Below are 27693 nucleotides of genomic sequence, written 5' to 3'. Positions count from 1 at the left end.
TGCGCAGCGCCGCGCCGCCCGTAGCGTAAGCGGAGCGGGCCGGGGCGGCGGCGGCCATTTTGTGCCGGGAGCGCGGAGGAAGAAGACGCTGGTGTCTCCACACCGCCCGGGCCCTGGAGCCGACCGAGAGCCCCGCCGTCCCGGCCGCTGACGCCCAGCGGGTCTCGGACCCACTGACCACCTCTTCTCCTTTTGTGTCCCACCAAAGAGGCGAGGTGGCGCAAAGCGAGTCCTCCGAGGCGCAGCCGCCCCTGGCTGGACCCTCTCCCCGTACCCCCAGCCCCTCGCCGTCCCCACGGCCGGCGTTCCGCTGCCTCTCGCCCACCCCTCCGGGGGCGATGAGAGGCTTCGGGGACCGGGGCCGCGACCGAGACCGCGGCGGGTAAGGGGGGGTTCGTCACGGCCGGGAGGCGATGGGGGGAGCTGAACCACCGCGTTGGGGGCCTGGGGAAGGCGGAAGGCCGGAGAGAGGGGCGTGCGCTGTAATAGCGGTTTTGGGAGAGCGAAAATCCCATTTGTTGGGATTTTCCCCCACGAATTCTCGTGTGGGGGTGGGGGGAGCTGGAGACTGAGCTGACAACAACGTGGGGTGGTGGGCTTTGAGGTGGGCTTCTAAAATTTTTTACTTAGCTTTTCTATCGTTCGTATGTAACTGTGAGCCTTACTTGCAATTTTAAGGCCTGCATCCACAACCCTCCCCCGCCCCCAATTATTTGCTGCCAGCCCTGCGACCCCCGTGCCCCCCCTCCGCAAGCTACGAAGGTCTTGGTGTTCCTATCAGGGTTGGTTGGTTCCTCTGCCCTTCGGGTTGTCATTGCTCCTTCTGGACTTTCTGGAAAAATGGCATTGGGGAGAAGGTCTCTCTCAGCTGCGCTCCGAGGCTTATCGTGAGAGGAAGTGGGATTGGAAACTGCTGCCATGCGGGGGACTTCGATACTGGGGATCGTGCTTGCCAAGCTTATGTTGCACAACAGGGATTGTTCGTGTGGCACTGTAGAGACCCTAGTACTTGATACTCTTGAATGTATTATTTAAAGGAAGTTTGGCTTGGAAAAGGCTTTTGCAGGTTTGATTTGATGTGATTTCTTGCTTCTGAGAATGACAGCAATAAATAAATACAGTGGCATTATACTACATAACTGGATTGAGGCTCGAGTTTTTTAAGAGCTGAAAGTAATAAGGCATTTGTGCCAGGCCTTTTTAAAGAGAAAGTTAGAAATAATTTTGGAAAGTGGCATTTTCTGTCCTTCAGATCATGAGTAGTTAGGCCTCGGTTCTCAAGGATTAGCAATAAACGTGTCATGTGGGTTCTGTTATTCTTAGTATGGCAGACTAGATCTCAGTTAATAAGTCTTCTCTCGTTTTTTTTTTTTCTTGTTTTTTTCCCCACTTCCTTTTCTTCTTGTTTTCCCTCTCCACAGAGGGATTAAGGAATATTTTGCTGCATGTTGTAATGCACTTTAACATTTAGTTTCTGGTCGTCTGTGAAGGGAGATAGTTATATCATTGCTTTATCTTACACCCACATTTCACGTTCTGAAATTAAAAGATACTTTCATTTTTTTTTTCCACAGAGAGGAGGGTTCTGGTGTTTTTCCGCTATGAGATTTCCAGCTCAGTTTAACACAAGGACATTGGAGTAAGCACTTTGGCAAGTCTGAGATAGGTCAGACCCCAGCTGGTTTTGGAGTTTAGTCAGTGAGTTTGAGTATGCAGATTTATTTACAGTTACTTAAAAGAATACTGGCCAAAGTGTTGACACGAAACTTGATGTACCTTAAAATTAGTGTAGTCTCATTTTATGTAAATTCTTTGATTATAGTGGATGCTTCTCTTTGATCAGGGGCTTTGCATGAGTAAAAGGAGTGCCTACATGCTTTTTTGTGAAGGTTTTGGGCATTTGCACAAAAAATCTTTTTTTTTGGCATATTATCCTGGAGGTTTTAATGCATTGGAATTCAATTTGTTATATATGTCCTTTTAAGGTGTGAAAATATTTGTAACCGCTAATAACCATCGTACTTCATAAACAAGCTGTATAAAATTTCAGGCCACCCAGTGTGCTGGTTCAACATCATTTGAAAGTTTATCACCAGTTGTTTTGTAGGCTAATCAAATACAAGTTTCTGGTTTCTTCTTGTCAGGAACAAGTTGTAGGTGACTACTTAGGATGAAAAATTACAATGTTTTGCTCTGGAATGTATCAAATTTAATCGGTTCTGTCCCAGAAATGATGGCATCAGTAATATGTCAGAAGAATGTTTTGAACCAGATGGAATTTACACTTTAAAGAGAGCTGTTGGCAAATCGGGGTAATATTCCTAGATTCAAAGCAGTTTACTTGGAATTGGAATCTCGTTTTACTTGTAGTCAATGTAAAGTGTCAGTTACTGCCAGTTCAGTAGATAAACCTCAACAGGCAGGTTCAAGGGCTTCTGTAGGGCTCACGTCTTTCAGGACAGTATCTGGGCATATTGTGTATAAGAATGGAAAACTGAAACTATGTGACTTCAGTGTAAAATACATCGGTTTTTCCCTCTGGATAGCTGTGGGACAAATACAGGACCAGCTGTTCCAGTGTCCAGTCTTGCAATCAGCCCTGTCATATGTTTCCTTTCATAGGGGAACTCACTGACCCTTTGAACCTCCACTGGACTTCAGTGAGACTGTGGGTTTTGTAGGGACTACTTGGATACAGAAATAGTTGCCATTTTGACCAGTTAGCAAATAAGGGATATTTATAAGAAATGGAAGATGCTTAATGCGCAGTTGCAACAGAGCAAGCATTTTAAAACTTAGTAGGTTTTAAGTTAGATTATATCTACCATACTTAGCTTTTTCAACAATTTAACCTCTTCTTCCTGTTAAAATGTCGATTTGAGTTCTGTTTTCTTGGTCTCTTAGTCACTATAATTTGTGATTTCCATTGGGAAGTGATTTAAAGAACAAATGCCCTTAGTGTTTGAGGAGGTAGACTTGTACCTAAGATAATTCAGATGTTGTTTATTTTTTAGCAACTCTTCCTCCCCTTCCCCCACAAGTTATTCCTGTAAGAAGGTTGCTTTGGGGTTTTCGTTGCTTTCAGTTTGTTTCATTAACAGTTTTTTATTTACTAGTGGACTGCCTGGGAAAGATGCAGACACTTTGGATTTGCTGTCTAAATAAGAGTTGTTTCAAACATGCATGTCTCATGAATTCATGTTTAGCAGAAAACTATAGCTTTAGGACAAAATTTGACCTGATAACATTTGGAAAAGTACCTTCTGCTGAGTTTGTATGATACTAATAGAGAAGTGTAACTGTTTTGTTTTTTTTTTTTGGTGGAATTTTAAAATATAATTCACGATGTTTACAGTAAAAAAAACATTTCATGCCACTGGGTTTTTAGTTACTCTTACAACTTATTACCATGAGCTCATTTTGCTTATTGCATTAGCTGGTCATTACAGTTAGTTCTTAACCTTTTGAAGTGTATGAAATAACTTGGATTAAAAAAACTTAGAGCAATAACATTTGAATTGTTATGCTAGTTGGAAATTTTTTTGTAAATGTGAGCTTCTTACTCTTTTAAGTCTTTGTCAAAATGCATATGAGAGGGGACGTGGTTTTCCCCAGTACTTTTTTGGCTTTTTTTATTCCTGTTAGACTGTGTTTTAAAAATAATTTTTAATTTTTTTATTTCATTGGTTCCAGAATTACAGATGGACTTGCAGACTTGGCTGGAGTTTCTGTTCTTTACTCTGTTTTTCATTTGAGACATACTTTTTGATAAGAAAGGAGATATAGAGGGGGAGATAATGAAGTAGCTATTTTGTATAAAACTAACTTGAGAGAGATAGAAGGAACTTGTAATTAGAGATTTTTCTCATCCTTTTCATCTAACCATGTTGTCAGTGCACTGCCACTTTCAGGACAACCTGAAGTTGTATAGGTAATGCAAGTGCTATAGATGTACCCACAGCCGTGTCCTCGAGACAGAAGCTTTGAAGGGGTGATGTACAATAAGGTGGTTTGGGGTTCAGAACTGATTTAAAGCAGTTTTATGTTATTTCAAGAAGTTTTATACCATCACAGTGATTTGAGGGGGGTGACTTTTGCTAGAATATTGTGCTCATGTGTCAACTTGGGGAAAAGAGAATGGAAAATGGTTAAGAAACCTGCAAATTCCAGAGCGATTTTGAAATAGTTTTTAAATATTAAGTATTTTTTTTAATAACTAACATTCACATTCCCAGGTTTGGAGCAAGTCGCGGGGGTCCTCTTCCTCCAAAGAAATTTGGGAATCCGGGAGAACGTTTGCGTAAGAAAAAATGGGATTTGAACGAACTGCCCAAGTTTGAGAAGAATTTTTACGTGGAACACCCAGAAGTGGCCAGGCTTACCCCAGTAAGTTCTGAGATTCTGTCTGTTCCATGTTGCCAACAACAGAAAATGTCGCAAGTTGAAAAACTTGTCCTAGGAAGTCTAGGACAGAAAATAATAGAACTGCCTCTTCATTAGGCTTGTTTGATGTGTGTACTCTGTAGGATACCAGCTCTTGTTGCCTTCAGTATTTAACATTAGCAGAGGTGATGCTTCTGTTCTTAGATATTTTATATTTTGTCATTTGTAACTCATCATCATAGTGCTTGTCCGGTCTAGCAATTTGTCCGTGGAGACAAGACTTAAAGAAATGGAGTTACAGTATTGGAGAGGCCCTGAGATGACATAAAGTAATGAACTAAAAATGGCAGAAATACGTGAGAAACATTTACAAGTAGTATTTTATCGTAAAAACAATTTGGACTGAAAGAGGCCATGGGGAGATCTCTAGTCTAAGCCTCTGCTCAGGGCAGGGGAAACTGCAGGACTAGAGCAGTGCCTTGTCCTTTAAGTATGAACCCCGGGGATGGGAAGAATTTATATCCTCTCTGGGTGGCTGTCTCAGGGCTTAATGTTTCTCATGGTATTTTTTCCCCCCTAATAATTATCTGCAACATTTTCTCTACAGCGACCCATCTGGTCGGAAGTGGTTGAAAATAGCAGTTAAATTGAAGGTTGAAAATGGTTCAAAGTAGCAGTTAAAGGTCACTGTAAGCCCGTTCTTTCCCGAGCTAAACAAACCCAGCACTCCCAGTCTTTATTCATACAGCCTGTACTCCAGCCTCCAGCTTTCCCCATGTAATTGGACATGCCCTGTTAAAACAGTATCCTGTTTACACTGGGGGCTCAAAACTGGGTGCAGTACTTTGTGTTTACTCTGTAGTTACGGTAATCTTTTCTTCCTACCTGACTTCAGTTTAGGGACTTTTATTCTGTCTGTAATGCATTTTTATATTAGAAATTTAGAGATTTGTTCTTAACACGAGGCAACAAACTGTCATTATCCAGTTACACAGACTTACAAATCCTTATGGGAAAAATTCATCTGGCATAAAGGAATTGAAGGAGGCTTCGACTTCTTAAACATACAACTTGAACTACTGAACTACAGTTAGCATTAGCTATCATTATGGTGCTATCTGGGCTTCTTTCACACAGAAATAAGTGTTGGCTCCGAAACAGTTCCAGGCAACATTTCTGAGGTGCAAGTTGTCCAGGAGAAGGACTGTCCTGCCTTCGGTTTATTGTATATTAGGTTCTATTTAGTTTGTTTAATTCTTAGCATTGCCACATAATCGCTTTTGAAGCTGTTGGTCGTTTCTGGCCTTTGGAAACAGTATATTTCCTAAAAATAATCTGTTAATGTACTTTTCATTAAAAAGGGCTGGTTATAAGAAGACAGAGACAGTAGTCCTAGGCTACTTAGAGAGCTCATACCTCTAAATGTAGCAGAAACTGTACAATAACTCAGTCTTAAAATAAAATCTTAAGGAAAGTGTTTTTTTTAGATCTCTGTTTCAATTCAGTTCTCTAACAAAGTTGTTATCCAGAGGTGTGAAGAGAGTTAGCAGTTAGAATTATGCAGTTTAAGTCCCTGCTGACATTCGGCATTTTCCTTTTTTTCCCCCCCACCATAAATAGTATGAAGTTGAAGAATTGCGAAGGAAGAAAGAGATAACAATTCGAGGAATGGAGGGCTGCCCCAAACCGGTGTTTGCCTTCCACCAGTGCAGCTTCCCCCGTAAGTATTTTGCTGTTTGTTAACGTCATGAGGATTACTCAGAACATGCCTAAACAGTTACTGGGTCTGTTTTCTGAAAGGTCTTGTAAAACCTTAGTAATCTTTTAACAATGTTTTTCTTTTCTGCAACTCTGAAGAGTATGTGATGGATGCCTTGATGGACCAGAACTTCACAGAACCCACTCCAATTCAGTGCCAAGGCTTTCCACTCGCCCTCAGTGGTCGTGATATGGTGGGCATTGCGCAGACTGGCTCTGGGAAGACTCTGGCAGTGCGTATTCTTTCCTTTATTTAGCTAACTTTCCTGGTTACTTTGCAGAAATTACCTACGTGTTAGTAGCTTTTAGGCTTGTCAGTACTAGGATGAAGTAAGATGATTATTACAAGTTTTTAAAGTTTTCTGTATTGCATCATGGGGGAGACTTAAATTTCAGGTCAGCTAGCCTGTCGTATTCACAGGCTGTTGTGACACAACACATACATCACAGATTATGCACACAGTATTTTGTGTGTGTCTTCAATTTTGGATGCTTAGTTACTTCTCTTTGGTCTATATTTGCCTTGCACTTTAAAAAACAGGATGTTCTCTTTAACATGTGTTTCATTAACCAGGCAAGTTAAAAGTCTTCAAGGTATACATTAATTTAAACTGCAGTGTTCAAAAGGATTTTTATCCTTTATGAAAAGCAGTTGTTAGGGCCAAGATTGCTCGGTTTGGCTAACTTAGACTCCAAATTGAAATGAGCCTCCCTTTCAGTGGTGCTGAGCAGCTGTATTTTGTGCTCATGTCGGCAGCTTTGAAAATCTTCTGTTCTGCTGGATAAATGCAAGTATATTTTTTTTGCCGAATCCTGATTTTTAGGTATTATATAATACTGTTTTCTTCTGTTTCAGTACTTGTTGCCTGCAATTGTTCACATCAACCACCAGCCATATTTGGAGAGAGGGGATGGCCCAATTGTAAGTGTTTGTTGATTCTCTTCCTTTTTGTGCGTATGGCATGGCACCGTTAATGAGATGTGTGCTTTATTTAATTGATGTATCAGAATAGTAAGTGGAAGAATGTTTACCATTGCAATGTGAACATCCCACTCAGTTGAAATTCTGTGCAATTGCTAGAGATTCTGTGTATGTTCTAAAGATATTTAAATGCTTTAGCTAATAGAGAGCAGATGGTCCAACTTTGCTTATGGTTTTAAGTTAGGGATGTGTATGCAGCTTGACTATCCTGAATCAATTCCTTTTGCAGTGTCTTGTTCTAGCACCTACTAGAGAGTTGGCCCAGCAAGTGCAGCAGGTGGCTGATGATTATGGCAAGTGTTCAAGACTGAAGAGTACCTGCATATATGGAGGAGCACCTAAAGGTCCCCAGATCAGAGATCTAGAAAGAGGTAATTTTAAAGTGGGTGTTTGCAGTTTCCGGAGGAAGTGATATTGTAAAAACTCTGTAAAAATACAACTCTTCTCAAAATCTATTTGGAAGGCAGTGAGAGCGAATGAGTGGCTGGCTCTTTCTCCTGCTAGAATGAGAGTTCATGAGGTAGTTCTCTTCTTTGTTGTATAGTGACTTGGATGTCAGATTTCCTTTCTGTTTTCTCCTTGAACTTCGTCTTGTGAAGGTCATCAGGATGTAGGAAGGGGAAAAGGAAACTTCCCAGAAAGAGAACAGGTTATTTTGAGGAAATGCAATACCACCAATTTTAAGGAAGGATTTTGCATAAGGCATATTTTAAGTTTCCTGCCTAGATTTGTTCAAGTAATTAAACTTAGCTTCTGAACATGTAGAAACTTCTTTACACGGTGGGAGAGGGGGTGTTTCTTTTTCTGGTTGCGATTTTTTAAATTATTGTTTGTTTTTTAAATTGTTCTTAAGTGCTAAGCCCTATTTCTCTTCATGTACCCTGTAGTGTTCTGCAAATGTCTTTGTGTACATAGCACGAGACTGGAGTTGGGAATGGTGAGGAACTGTGGTTGTACAGCAACCATTGTAGCACAGTAGTGCTGAAGTGTCCCAGCCCTCATTTCAAGGGCTGGTTGCATAAAATTTCAAATGCAGGAATGTGATGATGGCTTTCATCTTCACTAGATTAAAAAAACGTAATAGAATTATGTGAAAAGATGCAAGAAGTATTACCAAGGTAAGCTTATATATACAGATCTATTCAAGACATCAGAAAATTTCACTTACCGCTGCAGTTTGCAGAGTCATTATTGAAAACTGCAGTGATGGGATAAAGGTGTGCATGGTAGAAGTCTGTGGGGTACCTCTGAGAAAACTGTAGTGCATTCCAATTCAAAAGTAGCATCTTAATGGAAGAGTCCAAAGTTACATGAAGAATCCTTGGGAGGATCAGCTTACTGGGTGTTTGTGCACCTTTCTGGAGTGCTGTAAAGTAGATGTTCTGCTTATGAAGAAAACCTTTTTCATGCCCCCTAATTCCCTAAACTTGCCTTCTGTGGACCTTTCAGTAACACTGAAATACTAACCTGAAAGATCTGGGAATTGGTGGAAACCAGACCCTCCTTTTAAGGAATGTATGAATTGCCAAACTGGATATTAGTTTATCAATATTTAAACTCTCTTTTTATGCTCATGAATACAGGCAGGATGGTTTTCTCTCACTATTGATGCATAATTGCTCAGTATTAAAGCCCATGCTTTGGCTTTATGTGTTTTAAAAAAAAGTGGAAGTACTTTAACCTACAGAGCAGGAGGAACACTTCATGTTTGATTAACGTGGGAAGTTTAGCTGGAGTTTGCTCTGATTTTTCTAGACACCTCTCTAGACTGCATAATTCTGGATGAAGATGGGCCAGGATTGAGTAGAATTTTATTTTACTTCTGATTTTTGGACAGCTCTTCACTGGTGTTTTTCTGACAGTAAGCTTTTAGCTTCTGTACTGCATTTATTATTCTAATGGCACTGTAACAGTAGTTTCAGAATGGAAAAAAATATTAAAAGAAACTAGGGCTTCTACTGAAATGACTCAATCTTGGGTACGAATGAGGGTGGTGCTTTTTTTTTTTTGAAAACAATTTTGCTCTGGAAGGTGATTCATTCTGACTAAAAATACCAGTTGACATTCAAATGAAGAGCCTTACTCTTTTTCCCTATTCTATTCTGAAGGTGTGGAGATCTGCATTGCTACACCAGGTCGCCTGATTGACTTCCTTGAGGCTGGAAAGACCAACCTTCGTCGGTGCACGTACCTGGTGCTGGATGAAGCAGACAGAATGCTGGACATGGGGTTTGAGCCCCAAATTCGTAAAATTGTTGACCAGATCAGGGTGCGTGACCGTTGTAAAAGCACAGGCTCCTTTGTTTTTCTATTCCAAGCCCAGTACCTTTAATAAATCCATTTTCCTTTTTTCTTAGCCTGACCGACAGACTCTGATGTGGAGTGCCACCTGGCCAAAAGAAGTGCGCCAGCTTGCTGAGGACTTCCTGCAGGACTATGTTCAGATCAATGTGGGAAACTTGGAGCTGAGTGCCAACCACAATATCCTGCAGATAGTGGATGTATGCATGGAAAGTGAGAAAGACCATAAGTAAGCTAATTTTCCTACCATTTCACTTTCTTTGGTTGTAATTAAAAATCCACATTGCTTTGTAAGCCAACTAAAAGTTTCAAATAGTAAAGTACTTGTAGTATTATTTAACCTTAGAGCATTACAAAATAAGTAAGCCCCGTGATTGACTAATCTTTTGTGTGTATTCTGACCATACCATTGTACAACCAACTGAAATTCTGTGTGATACTGACCTGTGTGGATGTATGTTGTGTATGTCCTCAATGTCAGCTGGGAGGGAGCTCCTGTATTCTGGTACATATGGACATACATCTTAGTTCTCAATGTCTCTTTTAGACTGATACAACTGATGGAAGAAATCATGGCAGAGAAGGAAAACAAGACTATCATCTTTGTGGAGACAAAGAGGCGATGTGATGATCTCACTCGAAGGATGCGCAGAGATGGGTGATTAGCTTCCTCCCTCCCTCCACTTTTTTCTAGTGGGAAACAGAAATTGTAATCAAAAGCAGTAACGTCTAAGTGTTCATGATGCTATTGTTGGGAACAACTTGTCCATTATTTTCTTGGCTGAATTCAGTCATTATTTCCCAGAAGATTCCAGTCCATCAAAGCATTAGTGCAAGAGAGAGTATTTGTAAGCAGTGCAGGTTTGTTAGTGTATTGGAATCCTGGTATGCTGTTTGGGAGTGTATCAATATGGGAAATGTGATTTGGCTTCTATGGTTGTTTATGTAGGTAATGGGTTTACAGTACACATGCTGGGTAGATAGAGGCCAGAGGAGGATAGGGAATAAACTATTTCTTAAATCTTACGGGTTTGCATTTTAAACAAAATAAAGCGTCCTGTTGCCTTTAATGTCTGTGCTTTCTGTCCCTGCTAATGTACATTTCTGTTTGGCAGTTGGCCAGCTATGTGTATCCATGGAGACAAGAGTCAGCCAGAAAGAGATTGGGTGCTTAATGGTGAGTCCATAACTGAGGGGAGAATAACTTAGGCTGCTGTACCTAATTTACCAAGACATGCTTTTCTCCAGTCTTTTTTTTTTTTAACTCCAGACCCAATAGATGCATTTAAAAGAACTTCCTTTGCCTTCGTACTCTTTAATTTCAGTACTCGTATTTGCCTTTTTTTGTTTGTTTTGACAAAACACAATGGGAAAATTTGTTAACCCAGAGAGAGGGATTTTGAAAAATAGTTGAGGCGTTATATCCTGACTTGCTGGGGTTTCTGGGATTGACCCATCCCACCTAGCTTCTGGAAAATGAGCGTTTAGTGTAAATCAAGTTCAGGTAACTTTATCTTTTTGAAAAATTTTTCTTCATAGCATGCTTTGTTTTACAGAGTTTCGTTCTGGAAAGGCTCCTATCCTCATTGCTACCGACGTTGCATCTCGTGGGCTAGGTTTGTACACATAGACCACTCTTGCCTACTGCTGCGTATTTTTCTTCTTTGGACTGAAAAATGTTTTCTTTAAAAAAAAAAAAAAAATTCAAAGCGTGATTTTCCCCCACATGTGAAATACGTTTTTTAACATTAATCTTTTTTTTTTCTTTCATATTCAAAGTCTCTTCCTGCTCCTAATGAACAGGCTTTGGTCTGCAGCAAGGCCTAGGCATGACCAATCGATCGCCAAGAGGGAGAAGAGACGTCCAATTATGCAACCCAACCCTTCCACCACACTCACTTCTTCCCCAAATCTAGCTTTTGTTGCTGGATAGTAGGGATGGATTGCTCTCAGTTCAGAGCGTGTCAGATAAAGTTCAAGTAGAAAGTTGTGGGAGAGCATTTCGACAGCAAATAGCTAACATTCTCCCCATATGACACACCACAGATTTGAACATACCAACCCCAGTGTACATGCATGTTTACCCTGCAGATGTATTCACATCTGAGAAAGCACTGCTCCAGATCTTTGGTCTTGACATGTAACCTTCCCTCCTCTGTGTTCCTTCTAGGCAGGACCACTGAGATGATATATGGCCTTTAACAGACGTGTAATTGAATCAAAATAGCACAGCTCTGTTCTGGTGGTATGAAAATGATCTGTCTGGATGCATCAGTTGTGCCCCCTTTTATAATAAGCATGTTTGTGTTGTGAAACACGGTGTGCTGAGCACAGTCCTTTTACATCTGCCCACCACAGAAGAGGAGGATGGCTTCTGAAGCGCTCCGAGTTTTAATAACAGACATTGAATACTCTGCCCACCTTGGGTTTGGTGGAGGATAAACTACTTGGGGATCAATGTCTCACTGTAGTAAATTTTAGACAAAATTACTGCAAATCATTGCAGATTAACTCGGAGAATAGTTTGTTAAAAGCCTCAGTTACCTGAGCGTTCTTCATATGCTGACAGGGTGGCTGTGCTGTGCATCATATGGTCACTTTTTAATACAGGCAGACCATTACTTAGACTTGGCAGCCTTTGTTCACACAACCTTCACCCCTCCTTCCCCTTCCCCCTCAAAAAACATCCGGCACTTCCTCAGGAAGTGATTATATGGACTTCAGTCTCTGCCCTCTAGGGTCATGTCTGGACCTGTGCAGTTAGAACTTGGGCCTGTTGGGAGAAGGGACTGAGGCCTGAAACCAGTTTATATGAAAGAGAGCTGCTTTCTCTAGCAGCATTTTTTAAACAGGCTTGCTATGTGCTGGTAGCTTCTTTGTGCATCTTGCCTAGACATTTAAAACAGCCTCACCCCCCTCAAAAAAAACCAAACCACTCCCCCCAAAACGACTCAATTGGATAACACTTCAGAAAACAGTCTTCCCACTTCCCATCCTACACTTCACCTGAGCGAAGGGGGAAAGGTCTCAGAGTCTGTTTCTTGTTACTGAACAACATCTCTGCTTGTTTTGGGGCCCTGAGTTTGCTGCTTAAAATAAGTCACTTAACTGGCAAACTTCTGGACGACTTCCTCCAAGATCCTGGAAAGTGAAGGCTTCTACCTAAATAACATAAAACAGGGGCGCGCGCCTTTTGGCTGAGTCACCAGGGCTTTCCCTCTTCCTAATGGAACATTGATTTCAAAAAAGCTTCTTCCAGGTAAGTTCTGAGTCCCGTAATAACTTCTTTGTGATAATTCCCTGGAGTGAGGTCCTCTCTCTGCACTGATTTTTTTTTTTTTTTTACTTTATTTTTTTGTTCAGTCTATTAAACTAAAAACATTGAATTTGTTTTGTTTTGTTTTCTTTAACAGAAGCTTTCATATCAGCTGCAGATCATTCTCAGTGCAGGGGTGGGGGCACATCTACAGTGATGGTCTAAACACCTAGACTAGCATGTTTGCTAGTTTATGTCTGTCCCGATTGATAATTGGAGACTGTCTGTGCCATAGGGTGTTCTGATGGTCTGACAAAGGGAATGTTTCCCAGGTAGCTGTCAGAAATGATTTACAGTCTCAATTCTTGATCCTGCTGTATTATCTTCTAAAAGTGCAGGAAGATTGTGAGTGTGTGCAGACACTTTGGAGCATGCTAGACTGGAGAAGCTGAGTCTTGTACGCGCTCTGGTCTTCAGCGAGCTGCGTGCTCTACCAGGACCACTTTCTAGTCTGGAAAACACCCTTGCCTCTTCCTCTTCCTGCCTTCCCATTCTTCCTGCTCCTCCCCAGTCAAGTCAGTTCTGTCTGCATTGGTAGCTACAATTCCTTGTGCTTTCTGCTAGGAAAGCACATCCTTGTATCCTCTCTGGTAATTGAAGTCACTTACTACTGGATGTGCAAAACGGGACTGACTGAGGACCGTGCAGCCTGGAGCTTGTCAGTCTAGTTACACTCTGGCTGTGAAGATGCAATCTGTCACACGTACTCCTCTCTTTACTCCACTTTCCTTTTTTAAAAAAACTGTTGCATCAAGGACCCTAGCTGGAGACTCGCGCAGCCCCCTGTGAAACCTGCCTTCTCACTCCCTTTTTTTGGTGTGATTCAGGACTTTGGAGTCAGCAAAGACTGAGGAGCCCCCCCTTTGCTGTAATAAGAAACAGACATAAAGTCCCCCTCTTGTCACTACAACCCTCATGTTTTTATTTTTCCTACAACCCCTTTGAAATTGATGCAGTCTGGGCAATAGATGCAGTCTGACCCTTTGGATGTAATTTTTGTATCTTCATTTTTTTGACAATTGCCCCTAAGAACCCCATATAGGGGACAAAAAGCGTTGGAGGACCTGAAACTTACCTGAACCCAGGTTCTCCGGCGCTTCACAACCAAATGGGGCTACAGAGAAGCGTCTAAGCCAGTTCACAGAGCGAGCGTGTGTGGGGACTTCTCGCTGCCACGGACCCTTGATGCATGCTCCCCGCGCTCCAGTGGTCCCGTGTCAGAGGGCGGAGTTTTCGAAAGGAGGCCGCCAAAAATAAAAGGCAAAGAGACGGGATCGGCTGCAGCGGTTTCCCACAGGAGGAGGGAGTGTGCATCGGTCTGGTAACAAACAGAGAATGTTTCTCTCTTTAAAACCAAAAAAAAAAAAAAAAAAAAAAAAGGGAAAGGAAATCACAAAAATCTGTGTTTTATCTTGGATATTTTCGGAATATTCTTGTTAAAATGCAGATTTTAAATATTTTTTTTATGAGCTGTTAGGGCATTTACTGTAAAACTGCATTTGAAAATATTGTACACTATAGTAAATAGGTGCTTTTGGTACTTAAGGTGCTTTCACTGAAGCGTTACACTAACATTTGCTTGATTTCTGTCCTGCAAGTTTACAAAGTCTGTCGTTCTGTAAAGCACACAATTCTGATCTCCCAAATTTTAATACTGTTTTGCATACAAAGCCATTTTGATCATTTTGTTTCCTGCTTCCATCTGACACTGGAAGTAGGAAATTGCTAACGGAATTCAGGATTGTCCAAATTATGCAAGCTTGCCAAGCTGGACAGAGCAGCACAGTGAAATGTTAGTGCAATGCATTCTGGTGATAACTACAAAGCTGAGTTAAGATATTCTAGGTCTGCATAATTTTTAATGAGTTGGCTGAATAATACTAATGTAATTGGAGTGTCTTAAGCTTTAGGCTAGGGAAATTAGTTCACTGTATTCTATTAGGACTGTAAAAGTAAATATTTTTAAGATTGCCTTTTATTTCATGTTACCGAGTGGAAGGTAAGTGATCTCATTACCGTTATTTTTTGTTAGACTTCTCCCAACAGAGTAAAAGCTTTACCATGGCAGTTCTGCCCTTCCTCCACCCTAGTTTGCTCTGTCTGTTGGTGACATTTTCACTTTACAGATTGTGTTTAAAAAGAAAAACCCAAAATTCAATTAGCTTATTCACAAACACTGGTGTCTTTGATACAGGAAGACAGAGAAATGCATTCTGGGGAGGATAACTTTGAGTGCAGGGCAGAGCTGCTTTAAAATTATGACTCTCTTTCAGGACATTGACCTTTCTTCCTGATAGTCTTAAATTTGAGTCTTCTGCTCTTTTGGGATGAGTCTGTCTTGTGTTTATTCCATGCAATTACTAACTTTGCTTTTTTTTTTTCTTATTACTGTCACCTGCATTCGTGCTCCCCACCTTTCGTTGGCACGTCCTCTCTTCTTCTCCCCTTTCCTCAACCCCACCCCTTCACTGTGCTTCGCTCCTGGGCACTTCACAAGATGTGGAAGATGTTAAATTTGTGATAAACTACGACTATCCGAACAGCTCCGAAGATTACGTGCACCGTATTGGCCGTACCGCACGTAGTACCAACAAAGGTACTGCCTACACCTTCTTCACACCAGGAAACCTGAAACAAGCCAGGGAGCTTATCAAAGTGTTGGAAGAAGCCAATCAAGCCATCAATCCAAAGCTGATGCAGCTTGTGGACCACAGAGGAGGAGGAGGTGGTGGTGGAGGTAAAGGCATATGGGAGAAGGGCCACACAGGGATAGGTTCCCCATTTTTGAGGGAGGGAAGATTAAAAGAGGATAGGGAAGTGGTAAGTGCAAGTCTTAAGATAATAAAGCTGTTCTGTACTGGAGGTCACAACACATTATGTAGATGTAGTATATCTACATAATGTCCCAACAGAGAGGCAGTCCCCTGTTACCTGAGGTGTAGAATTTTATTTTTTTCCCGATAAGGTCATCACAGGGCTGATTTCATTTGAAGTAAGTAATTCCTTATGGCTCCTACCTAAGCACACGCAACACTATGCATGTGGATACCCATGCAGAATGAAATGAGTAAAGGGATGCACTAACTTATTTTGGGGACTGAGACTATTTTTGTTCCTGTTCCTTGAAGGAATAAGAAGTTTCCTTATATTTCCAAGTTAGTCCTGAATTTCTTCCGTTTCTTTGTCTCCAAGCACATGCATAAAGAATCCTCATTGAACTTTGTGTTTACACTTTGAACAAAATGACGAGGCATATGCACAGCTGTGCAGGGAAGTTACAGTCAAAAGAATGTGCTCCTTGTGGGCAAAATTGGGGATGTAGAAGGGGAAAAATAGGGGCACCATTGTTCCAGAATTCATTGTTTAAGACTTGTTCATGGTACTAAATCTTAATATATCCATCGCCAGGAGGTCGTTCTCGTTACCGAACGAGCAGTTCAGTAAACAACCCTAACCTGATGTACCAGGAAGAGTGTGACAGGAGGCTCCGGGGAGTGAAAGAGGGCCGGAGAGACTCAGGTGGCTTCAGAGACCGTGAGCGTGCTGACAGTTATGCCAACGGAGCCAACAAGACCTATGGCAGTGCCTACGGGAGCCCAAATTCTGCTTTTGGGGCAGCACAGAGCCAGTATGGTTACACTCAAGGGAGCTATGGAGCAGCTGCCTATGGCACGAGTGGCTATGGCACTGCAGAGTACAGTGCTAGTGGCTATGGTGCCAGCACCACAGCTGCCACCGCTGGGAGAACCTCACAGAGCACTACCCAACAGCAGTATGCAGGGATGGTGGGGCGCTCGGGCCAGCAGCCACAGCCGCTCATGTCACAACAGTTTCCGCAGCCCCCTGCCACTAATGTGATGGGCTATATGGGACAGACTGCCACCTACCAGTACCCACCCCCTCCCCCGCCCCCGCCCCCCTCCCGCAAATGAGACCACTTGGTGACCAGTGTAGACCTCTTGCATTTAAAGGAACCTTTTCTTTCTCTTCTTTCCCATTGTGATGTCTCTCATGCAGGTTAGACTTAGAATTCACCATTCAAATCACTTGAGCCCATCAAAAATGGCCCCCAGTCCACATTAATGACCCTGTCCTCTTTGGTTTTTTCTTTTTTTTTTTTAAGAGGTATATATAGTTGACTGGAAATTCATTATTTTTATCTTGCATGTTGATGAGTTTGGAAATTTTATTTTCTCTAAAGGAAATGGGTATAAGGCAGATAGGTCCCAGGTCGATCATCTTGGTGTCTAAGGTTTGTGTGAAAACTTGCTTTTGAGAGGAAGAAATTTCTATTCTGTAACATGTTAACTTAATTTCAGGAAGTATCAAGAGAGGTGGGAAACTTCGGGGAGCCAAAAAGCACTTCATTTAAAATATAAATGCAAGGGAGCAATGCTCACTTCTCCTAATCTTATTTTTTTTTTAAGTAGCTCACTATTATTGCTTGTAATCTTGTCGTAGATGACTTTCTATAGGAAAACTCTGCTCATTTGTCTGAGCTGGCAGTGTTCAGAGTAATGCCTTATTGTCGGCATTTTCCGCAGCTCTGGAAGCCCCGTCTTCTCATACCTGTGGCAGCCAGCAGTAGGGAGGTTGGAATTAAAAATCCAGTGTCTGAGACCAAACCTGCCTTGGATTTGATACCTGAAAACCTGATAGTTGCTGTGGGTACCACTGCTAAAATACTCAGTCAAGTAAGTTATTTCATGCGGAGCCTGGTTATTGTTAAATTAGTTTCTGCTCTTAAATTCCTGTTGTTGAGTTTATTGAGAGAAGTCATACTTGAGAGCCAAGAAACTAAACAAATGATGAACAACATACCTTGTTCGTCTGTCCTTCACAAACTCCCTCCCTTTTGCCATAGGGAATGTTCTGAATGCCACTACGCTCAATAAAATGTGACAGAGTTTTCCACACTTGAATTTAAGAGGCTTGAATAGAGTGGGCTGGGGGGGAGGGCAAGGGGGGGAGGAAGAGAGGAGGAGGAGGAGATTGACTGGGATCTCCTTTCCATGAGGTAAGCAGTGAGCTGGTTAGTGCATCCTGATTCTGAAGCTTTATTTCTTTTGTACCTTGCTCTGACTATTGCTTTCTCTGGCTTTTGAGTGCATTTCCCTGCTCCATTGGTCCCTTTGAGCTGAGCTCTTGCAGGTAGGTAGTATTTTAGAAAATGTTAGAGAAGAGTGAAATTTTAGTAAATACGTAAATAAAACTTGTTTATTTTACAGGCTAAGGTGGGTGTGAGGGGGGTTCCCCTCCTTAGTAAAGCATGTTGTTGACTTGTTATTTCTAATACCAGACGGTTCAGAGACAGTAGATGATAACAGGAGTTGGCTGCTCTTGATCTGATAATGTGACAAAAGAATGGATACATCTCCTGGTTTGAGGCATGCTCTTTGCATTATGAGAGTGCAGGGGGTTGTGGGTTTTTTCTGTTGGCGTTCTTGCATATGGATGAACAAGGCAGCCCACTCCTTCTGTAGCAGAGTGGAACTTCTTATAGCCCTGGAAAAGAGCTTGCTTATACAGAAATGATTTCTTTTTAAATTTAATTTCTTACCAGAGTAAAATTTTGGGGGTTGAATGTGCTGCCATTTTTTTTTTTTTTTGAGTGCAGTACACAGGTAGGTTGCTGACAGGGAGAAGGGAGAGATCTTCCAGAACCTCAGTTCCCTCATCCCATTTTATAATTCCAGTGTATGGGCAGGAAGTTCCTTTGCTTGTGTTAAGTGAAAGCCAGAAACATTTTGTTTATCCAGGCGCTGACTGATTTGTCTTTGGCCTCCCTCACAAGCAAATATAGAGCTTTTTTTCTTTTTCTTTTCTTTGTTTTAAATTTGAGAGTTGAATGCAGAAATGTGTTTGAGGAGTGTAGGAATAGGACATCTCACTGACTGGCTTTAAAAAGGGTCTCTGGACCACCCAAGCTGCCTTGTAGTCTGTTATAGCTTTCACTTCTTTTGGTGGGGACTTGTGCACATGTAAACATCGATGCCAAGTCTTAGTTTATTGCCATTGAGGTCAGCTGAAGTCCAGGGTCTCGGTTCATTTCAGAGTGTCAACCAGACTGTTGAGTGCATAAATGCACCGTGGCATGTGCTGCCCCTGTCCCACCTGGTGCTCGCTGCTCTGTTCCATATACCAGCTGGAGGGCCCTTGTGGATAAAGCATTAGTCTCTAGTGTTGTTTGCATTGTTTTCAATCTGTAAAAAGTTTGTGGGAGTGTCAGATGAATTGGGTGTCTCCTCCCCTCCCACTTCCTGAAGCAATTTACTGTTTGGACTTCTCTGAACAATGGAAGGGTTAGTGGCTTTGTGTGGGATCAGCATCTTGTTTCACACACCTGCTGGTCTCTGAACACATTCCTGTTGTATTAATAAAGACTTGAATTGAGAGATTCATAGATCTGTGGTGTTCAGGCACAGGATACTAAGAGCTATGTTACTATTCTTAGTTTGTAAATTGTCCTTTTGATACCATCTTGTTTTCTTTTGTAGGTATAAATAAAAACACTGTTGTCAATAAATTGTGAACTTTGTCTTTATTTATGAAATGTAAAGCCGTCTTTGCCCCTGTTCTTCCCAGTTTTTAAAGTCAAATTCAAGGAGATGGAAACACCTCTTGGCAACCCACTGAATTTTAATTGAAATTGTCCCCATCTGTAGGATATGAGGAACTGAAAGTGAGTGAGTGGGGAGGATGTTTGAATACTTGTGGAACTGGAAGATTCATATCATTCAAAGGGAATGTGTTTTTCTTGAATGTTACGGGATCTGAATAGAGAGAGGGTCAGGCAGACTTAATTTTGAAGAGGGTGTTAGTTCATACAGAGTTAAAATAACAGTTTGTAGCATCTGCTGTGTCAGATGTGGCCACCTGTGAAATAGGTCAGCGGCTTTTGTCTGTGCTATCAGACTTAATAGTACCGTGGTCCCTTTACCACAGGGACTTGCCAAAGGACTAAAGGGAGTTAAAAATTCCCTTATACTCCTTGTGCTGCCACACGTTCAAGGTAGAGGTGTGTTCCGGAGGTAGGTGCTGGGAAGAGCCAGGAGAGAATAATTTGCACTACTTCGGTATTGGCCAGCACTACTTAGACTAGCACCAAATTCAAGTGAGAAGAAATAAAAAAATGGAGGGGAAGAGTCTTGTGGATGAAAAGCATTTCAGCTTTCCAAGCCTCGTCTTCCTGTCACCAGGTGGAAACTTGGCTGAGCCATCCGTTAGTCAAAAAGGGCCAGGGAAGGAAAGCTGTGATCTTAAAAGCTTTGTCTTCAGAATGTCTTGCGTTGTGGAATGTCTTCAAACAGGCATGGGGAGACTTAGCTTCTTTCCTTTTAGGACTATGCAAAAGAGAAAAGGTAATGAATGAACTTCGGGGAATTCAACTGTTTTATTGTTTCAACAATTTAATTTTTTCTAAATTGCTGTTTAGAGCATGGGGTAGTGGGATGCCAGGTTTGCAAACTGCAAATGGGAGACAACCACTACAAAATTGCTGCTAAGAGGGCAAACTCCACAAGCTAGCTATTATCCTTTATGCTAAAGGAAAAGGTTCCTGTTTCCTTTTCCATGGTTACTTGCTCTCCCATGTGGACCCTTTTAACTTTTTTTCTAATGATGTGCTATCCTTAGTGCTTTCCCCTTTTGATATAGACCATGGCCTGAATAAATGGTCTGTGGCCAGCCCCTCCTAAGCCTGCCCCACCCTGTTTGATCTGAAACTTGGGATGGCAGGGATGCCTCTGGTGGGGTGCATGGAGCAGCAGCTACCCTGGATGCGTGGTGGTTGGCAGGGCGTGGTGGCTGTTGGCCTGGTACGGGGGTGCACCCTGGGGGTGGATGCTGGGGCCTGTCTCTGTTGGGTGCCAGAGGGAAGGGCAGTAATGTGCTGACAGTGGACCACAGAGGGCAGTGAGTGCCTGATGCACCAGGTGGGGCCACAGGGACTGTGCCAGGCTGGAGAAAGGGGCTGGGGGGAACTCGTGAGGGTCAGTGAATACAAATGGATGTCCTGCCCCTGGGGTGGAACAACCCCAGGCACCAGTAGGTGCTGGGGCCTGCCCAGCTGGAAGGGGGCTTGGCAGAAAAGGCCCTGGTGTGTGCTGGTGGACGCCAAGTTGAACACAAGCCGCCGATGTGCCCTTGTGGCAAAGAAGCAAATGGCCTCTGGAGCTGCAGGGCCAGTGTGGGGGTCCTTCCTCTCTACTCAGCCTTGGGGAGGCCACAGCTGGAGTGATGGGTTCATCTCTGGGCTCCCAGGGCATATTGGGGCAAGTCACAAAGGACCACAGGAGCATCTGACATATGAGCGCAGGCTGCGAGCTGAGACCGTTCAGCCTTGAGGAGGCAAAGGGGGATGTTGCCCATGTGCACAAAAGCCTGATGGAACAAAAAAGGAGGCAGACCCAGACTCCGCTGAGTGGTGCCCAGTGACAGAACGTGGGGCAGTGGGAAATTCCACTTAAATATCAGAAAATAACATCTTACAGAGGGTGGTCAGACACCGGCACAGGTTGCCTGGAGAGGCTGCATCCCGTAGATAGTCAAAACCTGACTGGACAGGACTTTGAATAATGTGCTGTGAGTGGGGGCATGGATTAGATGATTCCCCCTCTCCTTCCCCTATCTGCTTCCAACCCCAGCCATTCGGTGAAACACAAGCTTTGAGGAGCTGAAAGCTTCCTCAGGATATCTTTCATGTCCTTGTGTTAAACAGAAAGGAGCTCATCTAGTTTTGAAAACAAGATAAAAAGAAGTAGCATTCTATAAAAATCCCTTTGCAATGCTTTGGTATAGGCTCTGAAGTCTTATTTAATACATTTCTTTATATAACACATTTTTGCTTTTTTTTCTTCAGCATTGCTGCCCTTTTGTCTGAGTTCTTCAGTGTTAGAAATGTTTTGAAAAGTTGGGGTTTTTGAAAGAATGTAAAAGAGATGCAACCTGCTATAATATTGCTGGCTCTCATAAATGACTGCAAAGCATTTGCATATCTTCAGACCCTGTTTCTCTCCCATGATCCAGAACATTTGTGTAAAAGAAAAGAGGGGAAAAAAAGCAATTCTCTTCCTGCTGTGATGTTCCAGGGACAAATGTTTTTTCTTCTGCCTCCTGTATCATCTAAATTTTGCAGCTCTGTCACTAGCGGTGTGAGACTGAAAGCCAGCAGTTGTGTTTTTTCCCCCTTTTGTTCCACCATCACAGCTACAAAGGGTATCGATTTCTCACAAAATACAGGACACATGAATGGAGCAAAGCTAAAATGGGAATTAGTTTTGAAAAGGAAAAAAAAGGAATTGACGTGGAGCACCTTGATGGCAGTTTTACAAAGTAATTTTCTGGCTACAAAAATATTGAATGACAGAAGGAAGTCTTAATCTGCCAAGGCCAGCCACCTGCTCAGTGCTCCTGTCACCTCTCTGTCAGCAGGTACAGTGCACGAAGCTACCAAAAATCCATCCCTTGAAACATCAAACACGGGCCATCACTATTGCTTTTGGCAGACTAGAAAATGGTTGTCCACTCAGGCAATTTCATCTAATTCTGTCCTCCTCAACAGAAAGGTGTTTTAAAGTGCACTTCAGCCTCGGCAAACCACAGTGTGTTCTGCCAGGATTTATGCCCTCGGTGCACTTGTTAGCTCTGGTATGTAGCCATTTACCAAACACAGCACTGAAATGGAAGGGGCATCTGATTTTGGAAAGTGTCTCTTCTGTGCAGATGCCCATCTTCCTACAGAATTAGTTCTTGACAATGTTACATCTTTCCCATCAAAGGAAAAGTAGGCTTAATAATATCTCCATATGTCTGCGGTTGCTTTCTCAGGTACATTGTCTGCCTGCAGCTATTTTTTCCTCCTCAAAGTTTTTTTTTTTTTTGCGTGATTCATAATCTTTCAGAATGAATGTAGAATTTAAATGTACCTCAGTTGTTAACTTCCCAAGGTGGGGTTAAACTAGGCTTAGCTCTGGTTTAATTTCTGCTGTGTTTCACACGCGCTTTAGAGCTTTGTGAGCGGTGATGCCCACTTGCATTCAGCAAATGGTTTTTTTAAACTGGACTTCAGGTGCACAATGTGCATCACAAATACGGCGAAGAACGAAGTCATGCAAGGATTAATGCATGGCAAGCTGCAGCTCCACTGTGCATTGCAAGAGTGCTGAATAAACATTTCAGATTTATACCAACCTATTTACCTACCTTTGGTGACGTATAGATAGAAGAAGTCACAGTAGAAGATGGTTTGTACCACCCCAGAGACTACAGCGATCTGGTCATAGAAATTCTCTGTGTGGTAGCGCCAGACCCAGTTGGCAATGTAGAGAGCACGGTAGAGGCCCAGGAAGAAAAGGTAGTGCGTCGTGATGGTCTCTGCTTCCCCTGTCTTGCTGATCATGAAGAGCTGAGGAAGGATAGCCACGGACTCCAGGTAGATGGAGAAGGTCCAAAGTATCTGTGAGGTGCAAAACGAAGGCAGTGGGGAGTCGGTGCTGGTTAATATGTGTTAAGGCCCAAAGCTTTTCCTTTGGCAAAGCACTGATGTGTAAGTGGCATGAGTAGCACTGCTGAAGTTGGGGGAAAAGAGCCTGCTGTGCTGGGACTGAGAGGAGGCAGCACTGAGTGTCTTCAAGGCCTGCCAACTTTGCCTTTCCTGCCTGCTTTTACTGTTAAAAATCTCAGTTATTCAACATGCTTCTCCCTCTGCTGCCTGGTGTCAGGCTGCTGCTTCCCCTCCCTCTTCCTGCCTCAGTTTTTCCTTACCTCCAAGGGGGTGAAGCTGTGGTTCTCCAGAAATGACAGGCCTGTGACAGGGACCAGCAGGAACTCGAGGCGAAAAGAGTCGTTCTCACTGTCAAATGTTTTCCGGAATTTCATGTAGATCATGTACACGGTGACGTAGGCACATATCAAAAAAATGACCTGGGGGAGAGAAGGGAGATGACAAGACCTTCCATGCTTAGAGGATGGCTTTGCCAAAGGTCTGTAAACCTGGTTCTGGTGTGGCCATGCCAGGGTCAGATAGTGTTGAATGATTTTCCCGTGCTGGTTTATGGATTGACTTCTGCTGGAGATACTCCAGTGGTCAAGTAAAGCTTGCTCCACCATGAGGATCACGCGTGTTTGAGTCCCTCTGGGGCTCTGTGTGAAGAGGTTGGCTTGGCAGCAGCCTTCTGTTAGCATTCCTGCTGTGCAAGGACACCCAGGCTTTGTTCACAGCATCTCATTCTAGTTTTAGTGGTACTAAATGTGACTCAGCTCACTCACTGGCTCTGGTGAGGTGTTTTTTTTTCAATGGAGGGCCAGTGACACCAAAGGAAGCATCTCTACCCACATTTCCTGGCTGAAAAAACTCACTTAGTGACCGTGTACCCTCACCTCCTTGAAAAAACACGGCAAGCTGAGGGGAAGCTCTTCTGCTGCACTGCCCTTTCCTTACCTTCATCACAGTGTTATAAACAGAGATGAAGTTTGTGAACAGGTCCAGATAGCGGGTTGTGAAGACAAGGGCAAAAAGAATCTGACTCTTCCCAGAGATTCCTGTGTGGCAGGGAGACAAAAGGAAGGTAAAGCAGATGAAGGGAAGGACCCATAGGGTGGTAGTTTCCCCTTATGCCCTCTTTGGAAGCATTTGTATATATGCATGTTGTTTTTTGAGCCAGGTCTGGTGTGCAGGTGCTGATGTAGCTCTATACCTACCCCAGGACTGGCCAGAGACCCCCCAGTAACAAGGCAGGCTCCTGCTGATGCCACTGAGCCATGCCTGTAGGGACTGGTGCCCAGTAGGCATGTCCACTGCTTTGGCCAATTCGGCCCTTACTGTCATCAAAGGCCTTTCTTCTCCCTCCTTTCCTCCTTTGTTGCCCACCTCACCAGGGATTGTGTGATGTGACATCTGACATAGGAGGGAAGAGCTGTGGGACCAGCCCAGGGATGCTGATGGAGCTTGGTCACTGCTGACTGGGAGATGCAGTCAGGCCCACCCATTTCTCTACCAGTGATAATGGTCACAGCCCCAGCAGCCCAGCCCTAAAATCTATCGCTGGGGAAACTATGAACTCAGCAAAATCCTCCTGCAGGAAGCTGTTGTCCTAATTTCCTTACCCCAGGATGGGGCAGCCTCTGGCACCTGTCCACCACTGGCAGGACCTCCAACTTAAAACAGCTTTCACTCCAGGTTGTTGGTGTTGGTGCTGCCACAACTTCTTACTCTCATTTTCCACCTCCCTCTGGCCTTGCTGCCCTCCCCTTCACTTCACCACCCCAAGACCAACACCTGCCCGAGGCTCTGTGCCTTGCCACATCACATCCTTCCAACACAGCGCTCTCCTTCTGGCAGGGACACCTTCCAGAGGAGGAGAATGACTTCCCTACAAGAGCCCAGTGGGGAGGGCTTCCAGTTTGTATGGGCTATCACTAGTCTTTCCAGCACCCATTTTGCTCGCACCCTTCATCAAGCTGCCCTCCAAGAAAGACCACCCTCCTTCCCTGGGGCATGGAAGCACTCACCGGCACAGGACTTGGACTTCAGGATCTTCAGGAGGAGAATAATGATGGCCAGCAAGTGGGAGATATCCCCCAGGATGCGGAAGATGTTCATGATGCCGGTGGGGGGCTCCTCTGGGGCGAAGGGAGTGTGGCTCTTTCCGCAGTCAGGGAGGGCGAGGGCAGGGAGTTTTTCTTCCCTGAGCCTCAACTGAGTGAACAGTCTCCTCCGGCTCAACTTTCCTTTTTCCCTGAGCACAGAGCCCTCCCTTCTTGTGGAGCAAAGTTCAGGCTCTTCTCTCCCCTGGTTGTGGGTGCCTTTCCCCTTCCAGGCTGGATGTCTCCCTTAATTACTTTTCCACCAAGGTGTATTTTCCCTCTCCCAGGCTAGGGCCTTCTTCTCCCTGCTTTAGGCTGAAAGTTGGGGTTTGTCCCCTGGAGAGCCCCAGCCTGAGCAACCCTGAAGCCAGCGCTGGGTGACGGTGACGTGGCTCCTGGCTGGCCGGGGAGGAGAGAGAGGAGGAGGCAGAGGCGGGAATAACTGCGCTATTTTTCCCTTTTTCTTTTTTTTCTTTCCTCTTTTTTCTTCCCCAGCTTGTCTCAAGTTACATACGGAAGTATGGTTAGAGGGGAAAAGGCAGAGGGAACGGGATTCCCATCCTCTGGCCTTGAGGACACACCCTCCTGCGGGGCCAGGCTTCCCAGGGAAGTTCACCATGGTGCATTAACCTCTGTCCTGCTCCCAGCCAGCAGCCTTCTGCCCTCTGCCCTTGCTGGCCCCATCCCACCTCCAGCACCTTCTCCCTAGTGCTCCACTTTGTCTCCTGGAGCAAAAGAAGTCAGGAGAGATTCAAATTACCAAACCGTTGTGGCTCTTCCACAGCAGTTCATGCACAGGCATTCCCTGGTGACTGCCCCACCAGGCAACCCTGCCTTCGGGTTTCCCATCTGGAGCATCGTGGATCCCAGACCCCAGCCCAGGAGGAAAGTAAAGATCCTCCCAAGAGCTGGTTTGAAACAAACTTCACTGAAAATATTAATCCTGGAAGCCTGCAAGTGTTTTACAAACAAGGTAGTTTATGCGGTGAGTGAAAGGAGCACATGGGCGCTGCTGGTTTTGTAGATTTCACAGAAAGGAGCTCAGTAGTGACTGTTAGAAAGTTCTAATATGTTTGAAAACAGCTCTGAGTGACCAGCCTGGTTCAGATAAACCTTGTCCTTGGAGAAGTGGTTACACAGGGAGATCTCATGGCAGCAGTGGGGGGACATCTGCATCAAGAACCAGCAACTAGATATTCAATATCTAATCACTTTGTATTACGTGCCTTAATTTTTTTAATATAGTAAAATATAAGTAAATATAATAAATTAATTAATTAAATTTATTTAACTTTATATTAAGTTGCTTTAATACAACCAAATAGATGTTTCAATTTGTCACCTCATCCCTGAGCTGTGGGTCTAATTTGGTTACTCTTGGGTTATGTGATCCTGCCTCCTCTTGCCCCAGAGTTGGCTCTAACTGCTGCCCTCCCTGTCCCCAGCCATCACCCATGGCTGTCTCCTACACATATGTCTCTGTCCTTATGAACTTGCTTGGAGTAAAATCCTTAAAGTATAAAAATATTATTCCCGGTGCTTTCTGAAAGGATTAACAAGCCTATTAGCATCACCGGATCCCTTTCTGAATATATTTGCATACATTTCCTCCCTGCCCATTAGGCTGGCAGTTGTGTTTTCCCTCTCTGATGCTCTAGCACCTGCATCATCAGGCTTTTCCAGATGGATTCACAGGCTGTGTTGGAAAACACCTGCTCAGCCCCATGAAACTGGGGATGGCCCTGCCAGGGCACTGAGGCAGAGGTTGGTGCGATGGGAGAAGAGTGGGAGAAGACCAAACGACAGCACCGGCAAAGGAGCGATAGAATAGAGACTGGCTGAAATTGGGTTTCCAGCCATCAGAGCGGTGCTGCCTGGGATTTCAGCAGGGCCATGTGGGTGCTGGTGAAAGCCAAGCCCCAGCCCTGGTGGCCCTGCAGGGCCCTAGTATCCCAGGTCCTTTTGCAGGTGGGCAAACAGAGGTCTGAGCCATGGAGCAAGGATGGAAAGCTTAGAGAAAGGAACAGATTTGGGGTCTTCTCTTCCAATTGATCCCTTTCCAAGCCTCTGGAGCTCAGTGTCCAAGAGCACTCGTCTTTCTCTTGTCCCTGCACTCCTCTTTGCAGCTTCTTGTCTTGCCCAGGAAAGAAGTCCCCTGCAGAGGGGTAACACTGTTGCGGGTGGCCAAGGTTTATTCTCTTAATCTTGCACCTTCCCAAGAAGAACTGATGGGTTCCAAGTTGTGGCATTATCTTCTGCTGTGGCACCAGGAATCCCCAGCTCAGGTGACCATCAGAGGGACTTCCTGGGAGCAGCCCAATCGAGCTCACCCAGCTGGGACATGGTGGTGGGGCTGGGGTTTCCCCAT

At 43.8% G+C, this 27693-nt stretch overlaps 2 protein-coding genes across 2 annotated transcripts; one reads left to right on the top strand and one right to left on the bottom strand.

Moving 5' to 3' along the window:
* Positions 1-25: 25 nt before the first annotated feature.
* DDX17 (DEAD-box helicase 17) lies at positions 26-19266 on the top strand. Its single transcript, XM_064655105.1, has 13 exons — positions 26-382; positions 4236-4386; positions 6004-6103; positions 6241-6374; positions 6998-7063; positions 7353-7494; positions 9232-9392; positions 9481-9653; positions 9972-10082; positions 10540-10601; positions 10981-11040; positions 15238-15477; positions 16149-19266. The coding sequence occupies exons 1-13, from the start codon at positions 339-341 to the stop codon at positions 16670-16672; spliced, it is 1968 nt and encodes a 655-aa protein (XP_064511175.1). The 5' UTR covers positions 26-338; the 3' UTR covers positions 16673-19266.
* KDELR3 (KDEL endoplasmic reticulum protein retention receptor 3) lies at positions 16837-25818 on the bottom strand. The gene is made up of 5 exons (XM_064655120.1): positions 25251-25818; positions 24181-24281; positions 23505-23663; positions 22944-23196; positions 16837-20083 (listed from the first exon to the last, which is right to left on the bottom strand). The coding sequence occupies exons 1-5, from the start codon at positions 25339-25341 to the stop codon at positions 20043-20045; spliced, it is 645 nt and encodes a 214-aa protein (XP_064511190.1). The 5' UTR covers positions 25342-25818; the 3' UTR covers positions 16837-20042.
* Positions 25819-27693: the final 1875 nt, after the last annotated feature.

The sequence above is a fragment of the Pseudopipra pipra genome, chromosome 5, assembly GCF_036250125.1.
Source record: "Pseudopipra pipra isolate bDixPip1 chromosome 5, bDixPip1.hap1, whole genome shotgun sequence".
Lineage (NCBI taxonomy): Eukaryota > Metazoa > Chordata > Aves > Passeriformes > Pipridae > Pseudopipra > Pseudopipra pipra.
This window is presented reverse-complemented; position numbering and strand designations above follow the sequence as displayed.

Excerpts from the sequence above, each read along its gene's own strand:
- KDELR3 (XM_064655120.1), bottom strand. The coding sequence starts at position 25,341 with ATGAACATCTTCCGCATCCTGGGGGATATCTCCCACTTGCTGGCCATC. Across the intron at positions 24,282-25,250 it reads GAAGTCCAAGTCCTGTGCCG|GAATCTCTGGGAAGAGTCAG; the intron begins GTGAGTGCTTCC and ends CCTGCCACACAG. Across the intron at positions 23,664-24,180 it reads TTTATAACACTGTGATGAAG|GTCATTTTTTTGATATGTGC; the intron begins GTAAGGAAAGGG and ends TCTCTCCCCCAG.
- DDX17 (XM_064655105.1), top strand. The coding sequence starts at position 339 with ATGAGAGGCTTCGGGGACCGGGGCCGCGACCGAGACCGCGGCGG. Across the intron at positions 6,375-6,997 it reads GCTCTGGGAAGACTCTGGCA|TACTTGTTGCCTGCAATTGT; the intron begins GTGCGTATTCTT and ends CTTCTGTTTCAG. Across the intron at positions 7,064-7,352 it reads AGAGAGGGGATGGCCCAATT|TGTCTTGTTCTAGCACCTAC; the intron begins GTAAGTGTTTGT and ends TTCCTTTTGCAG.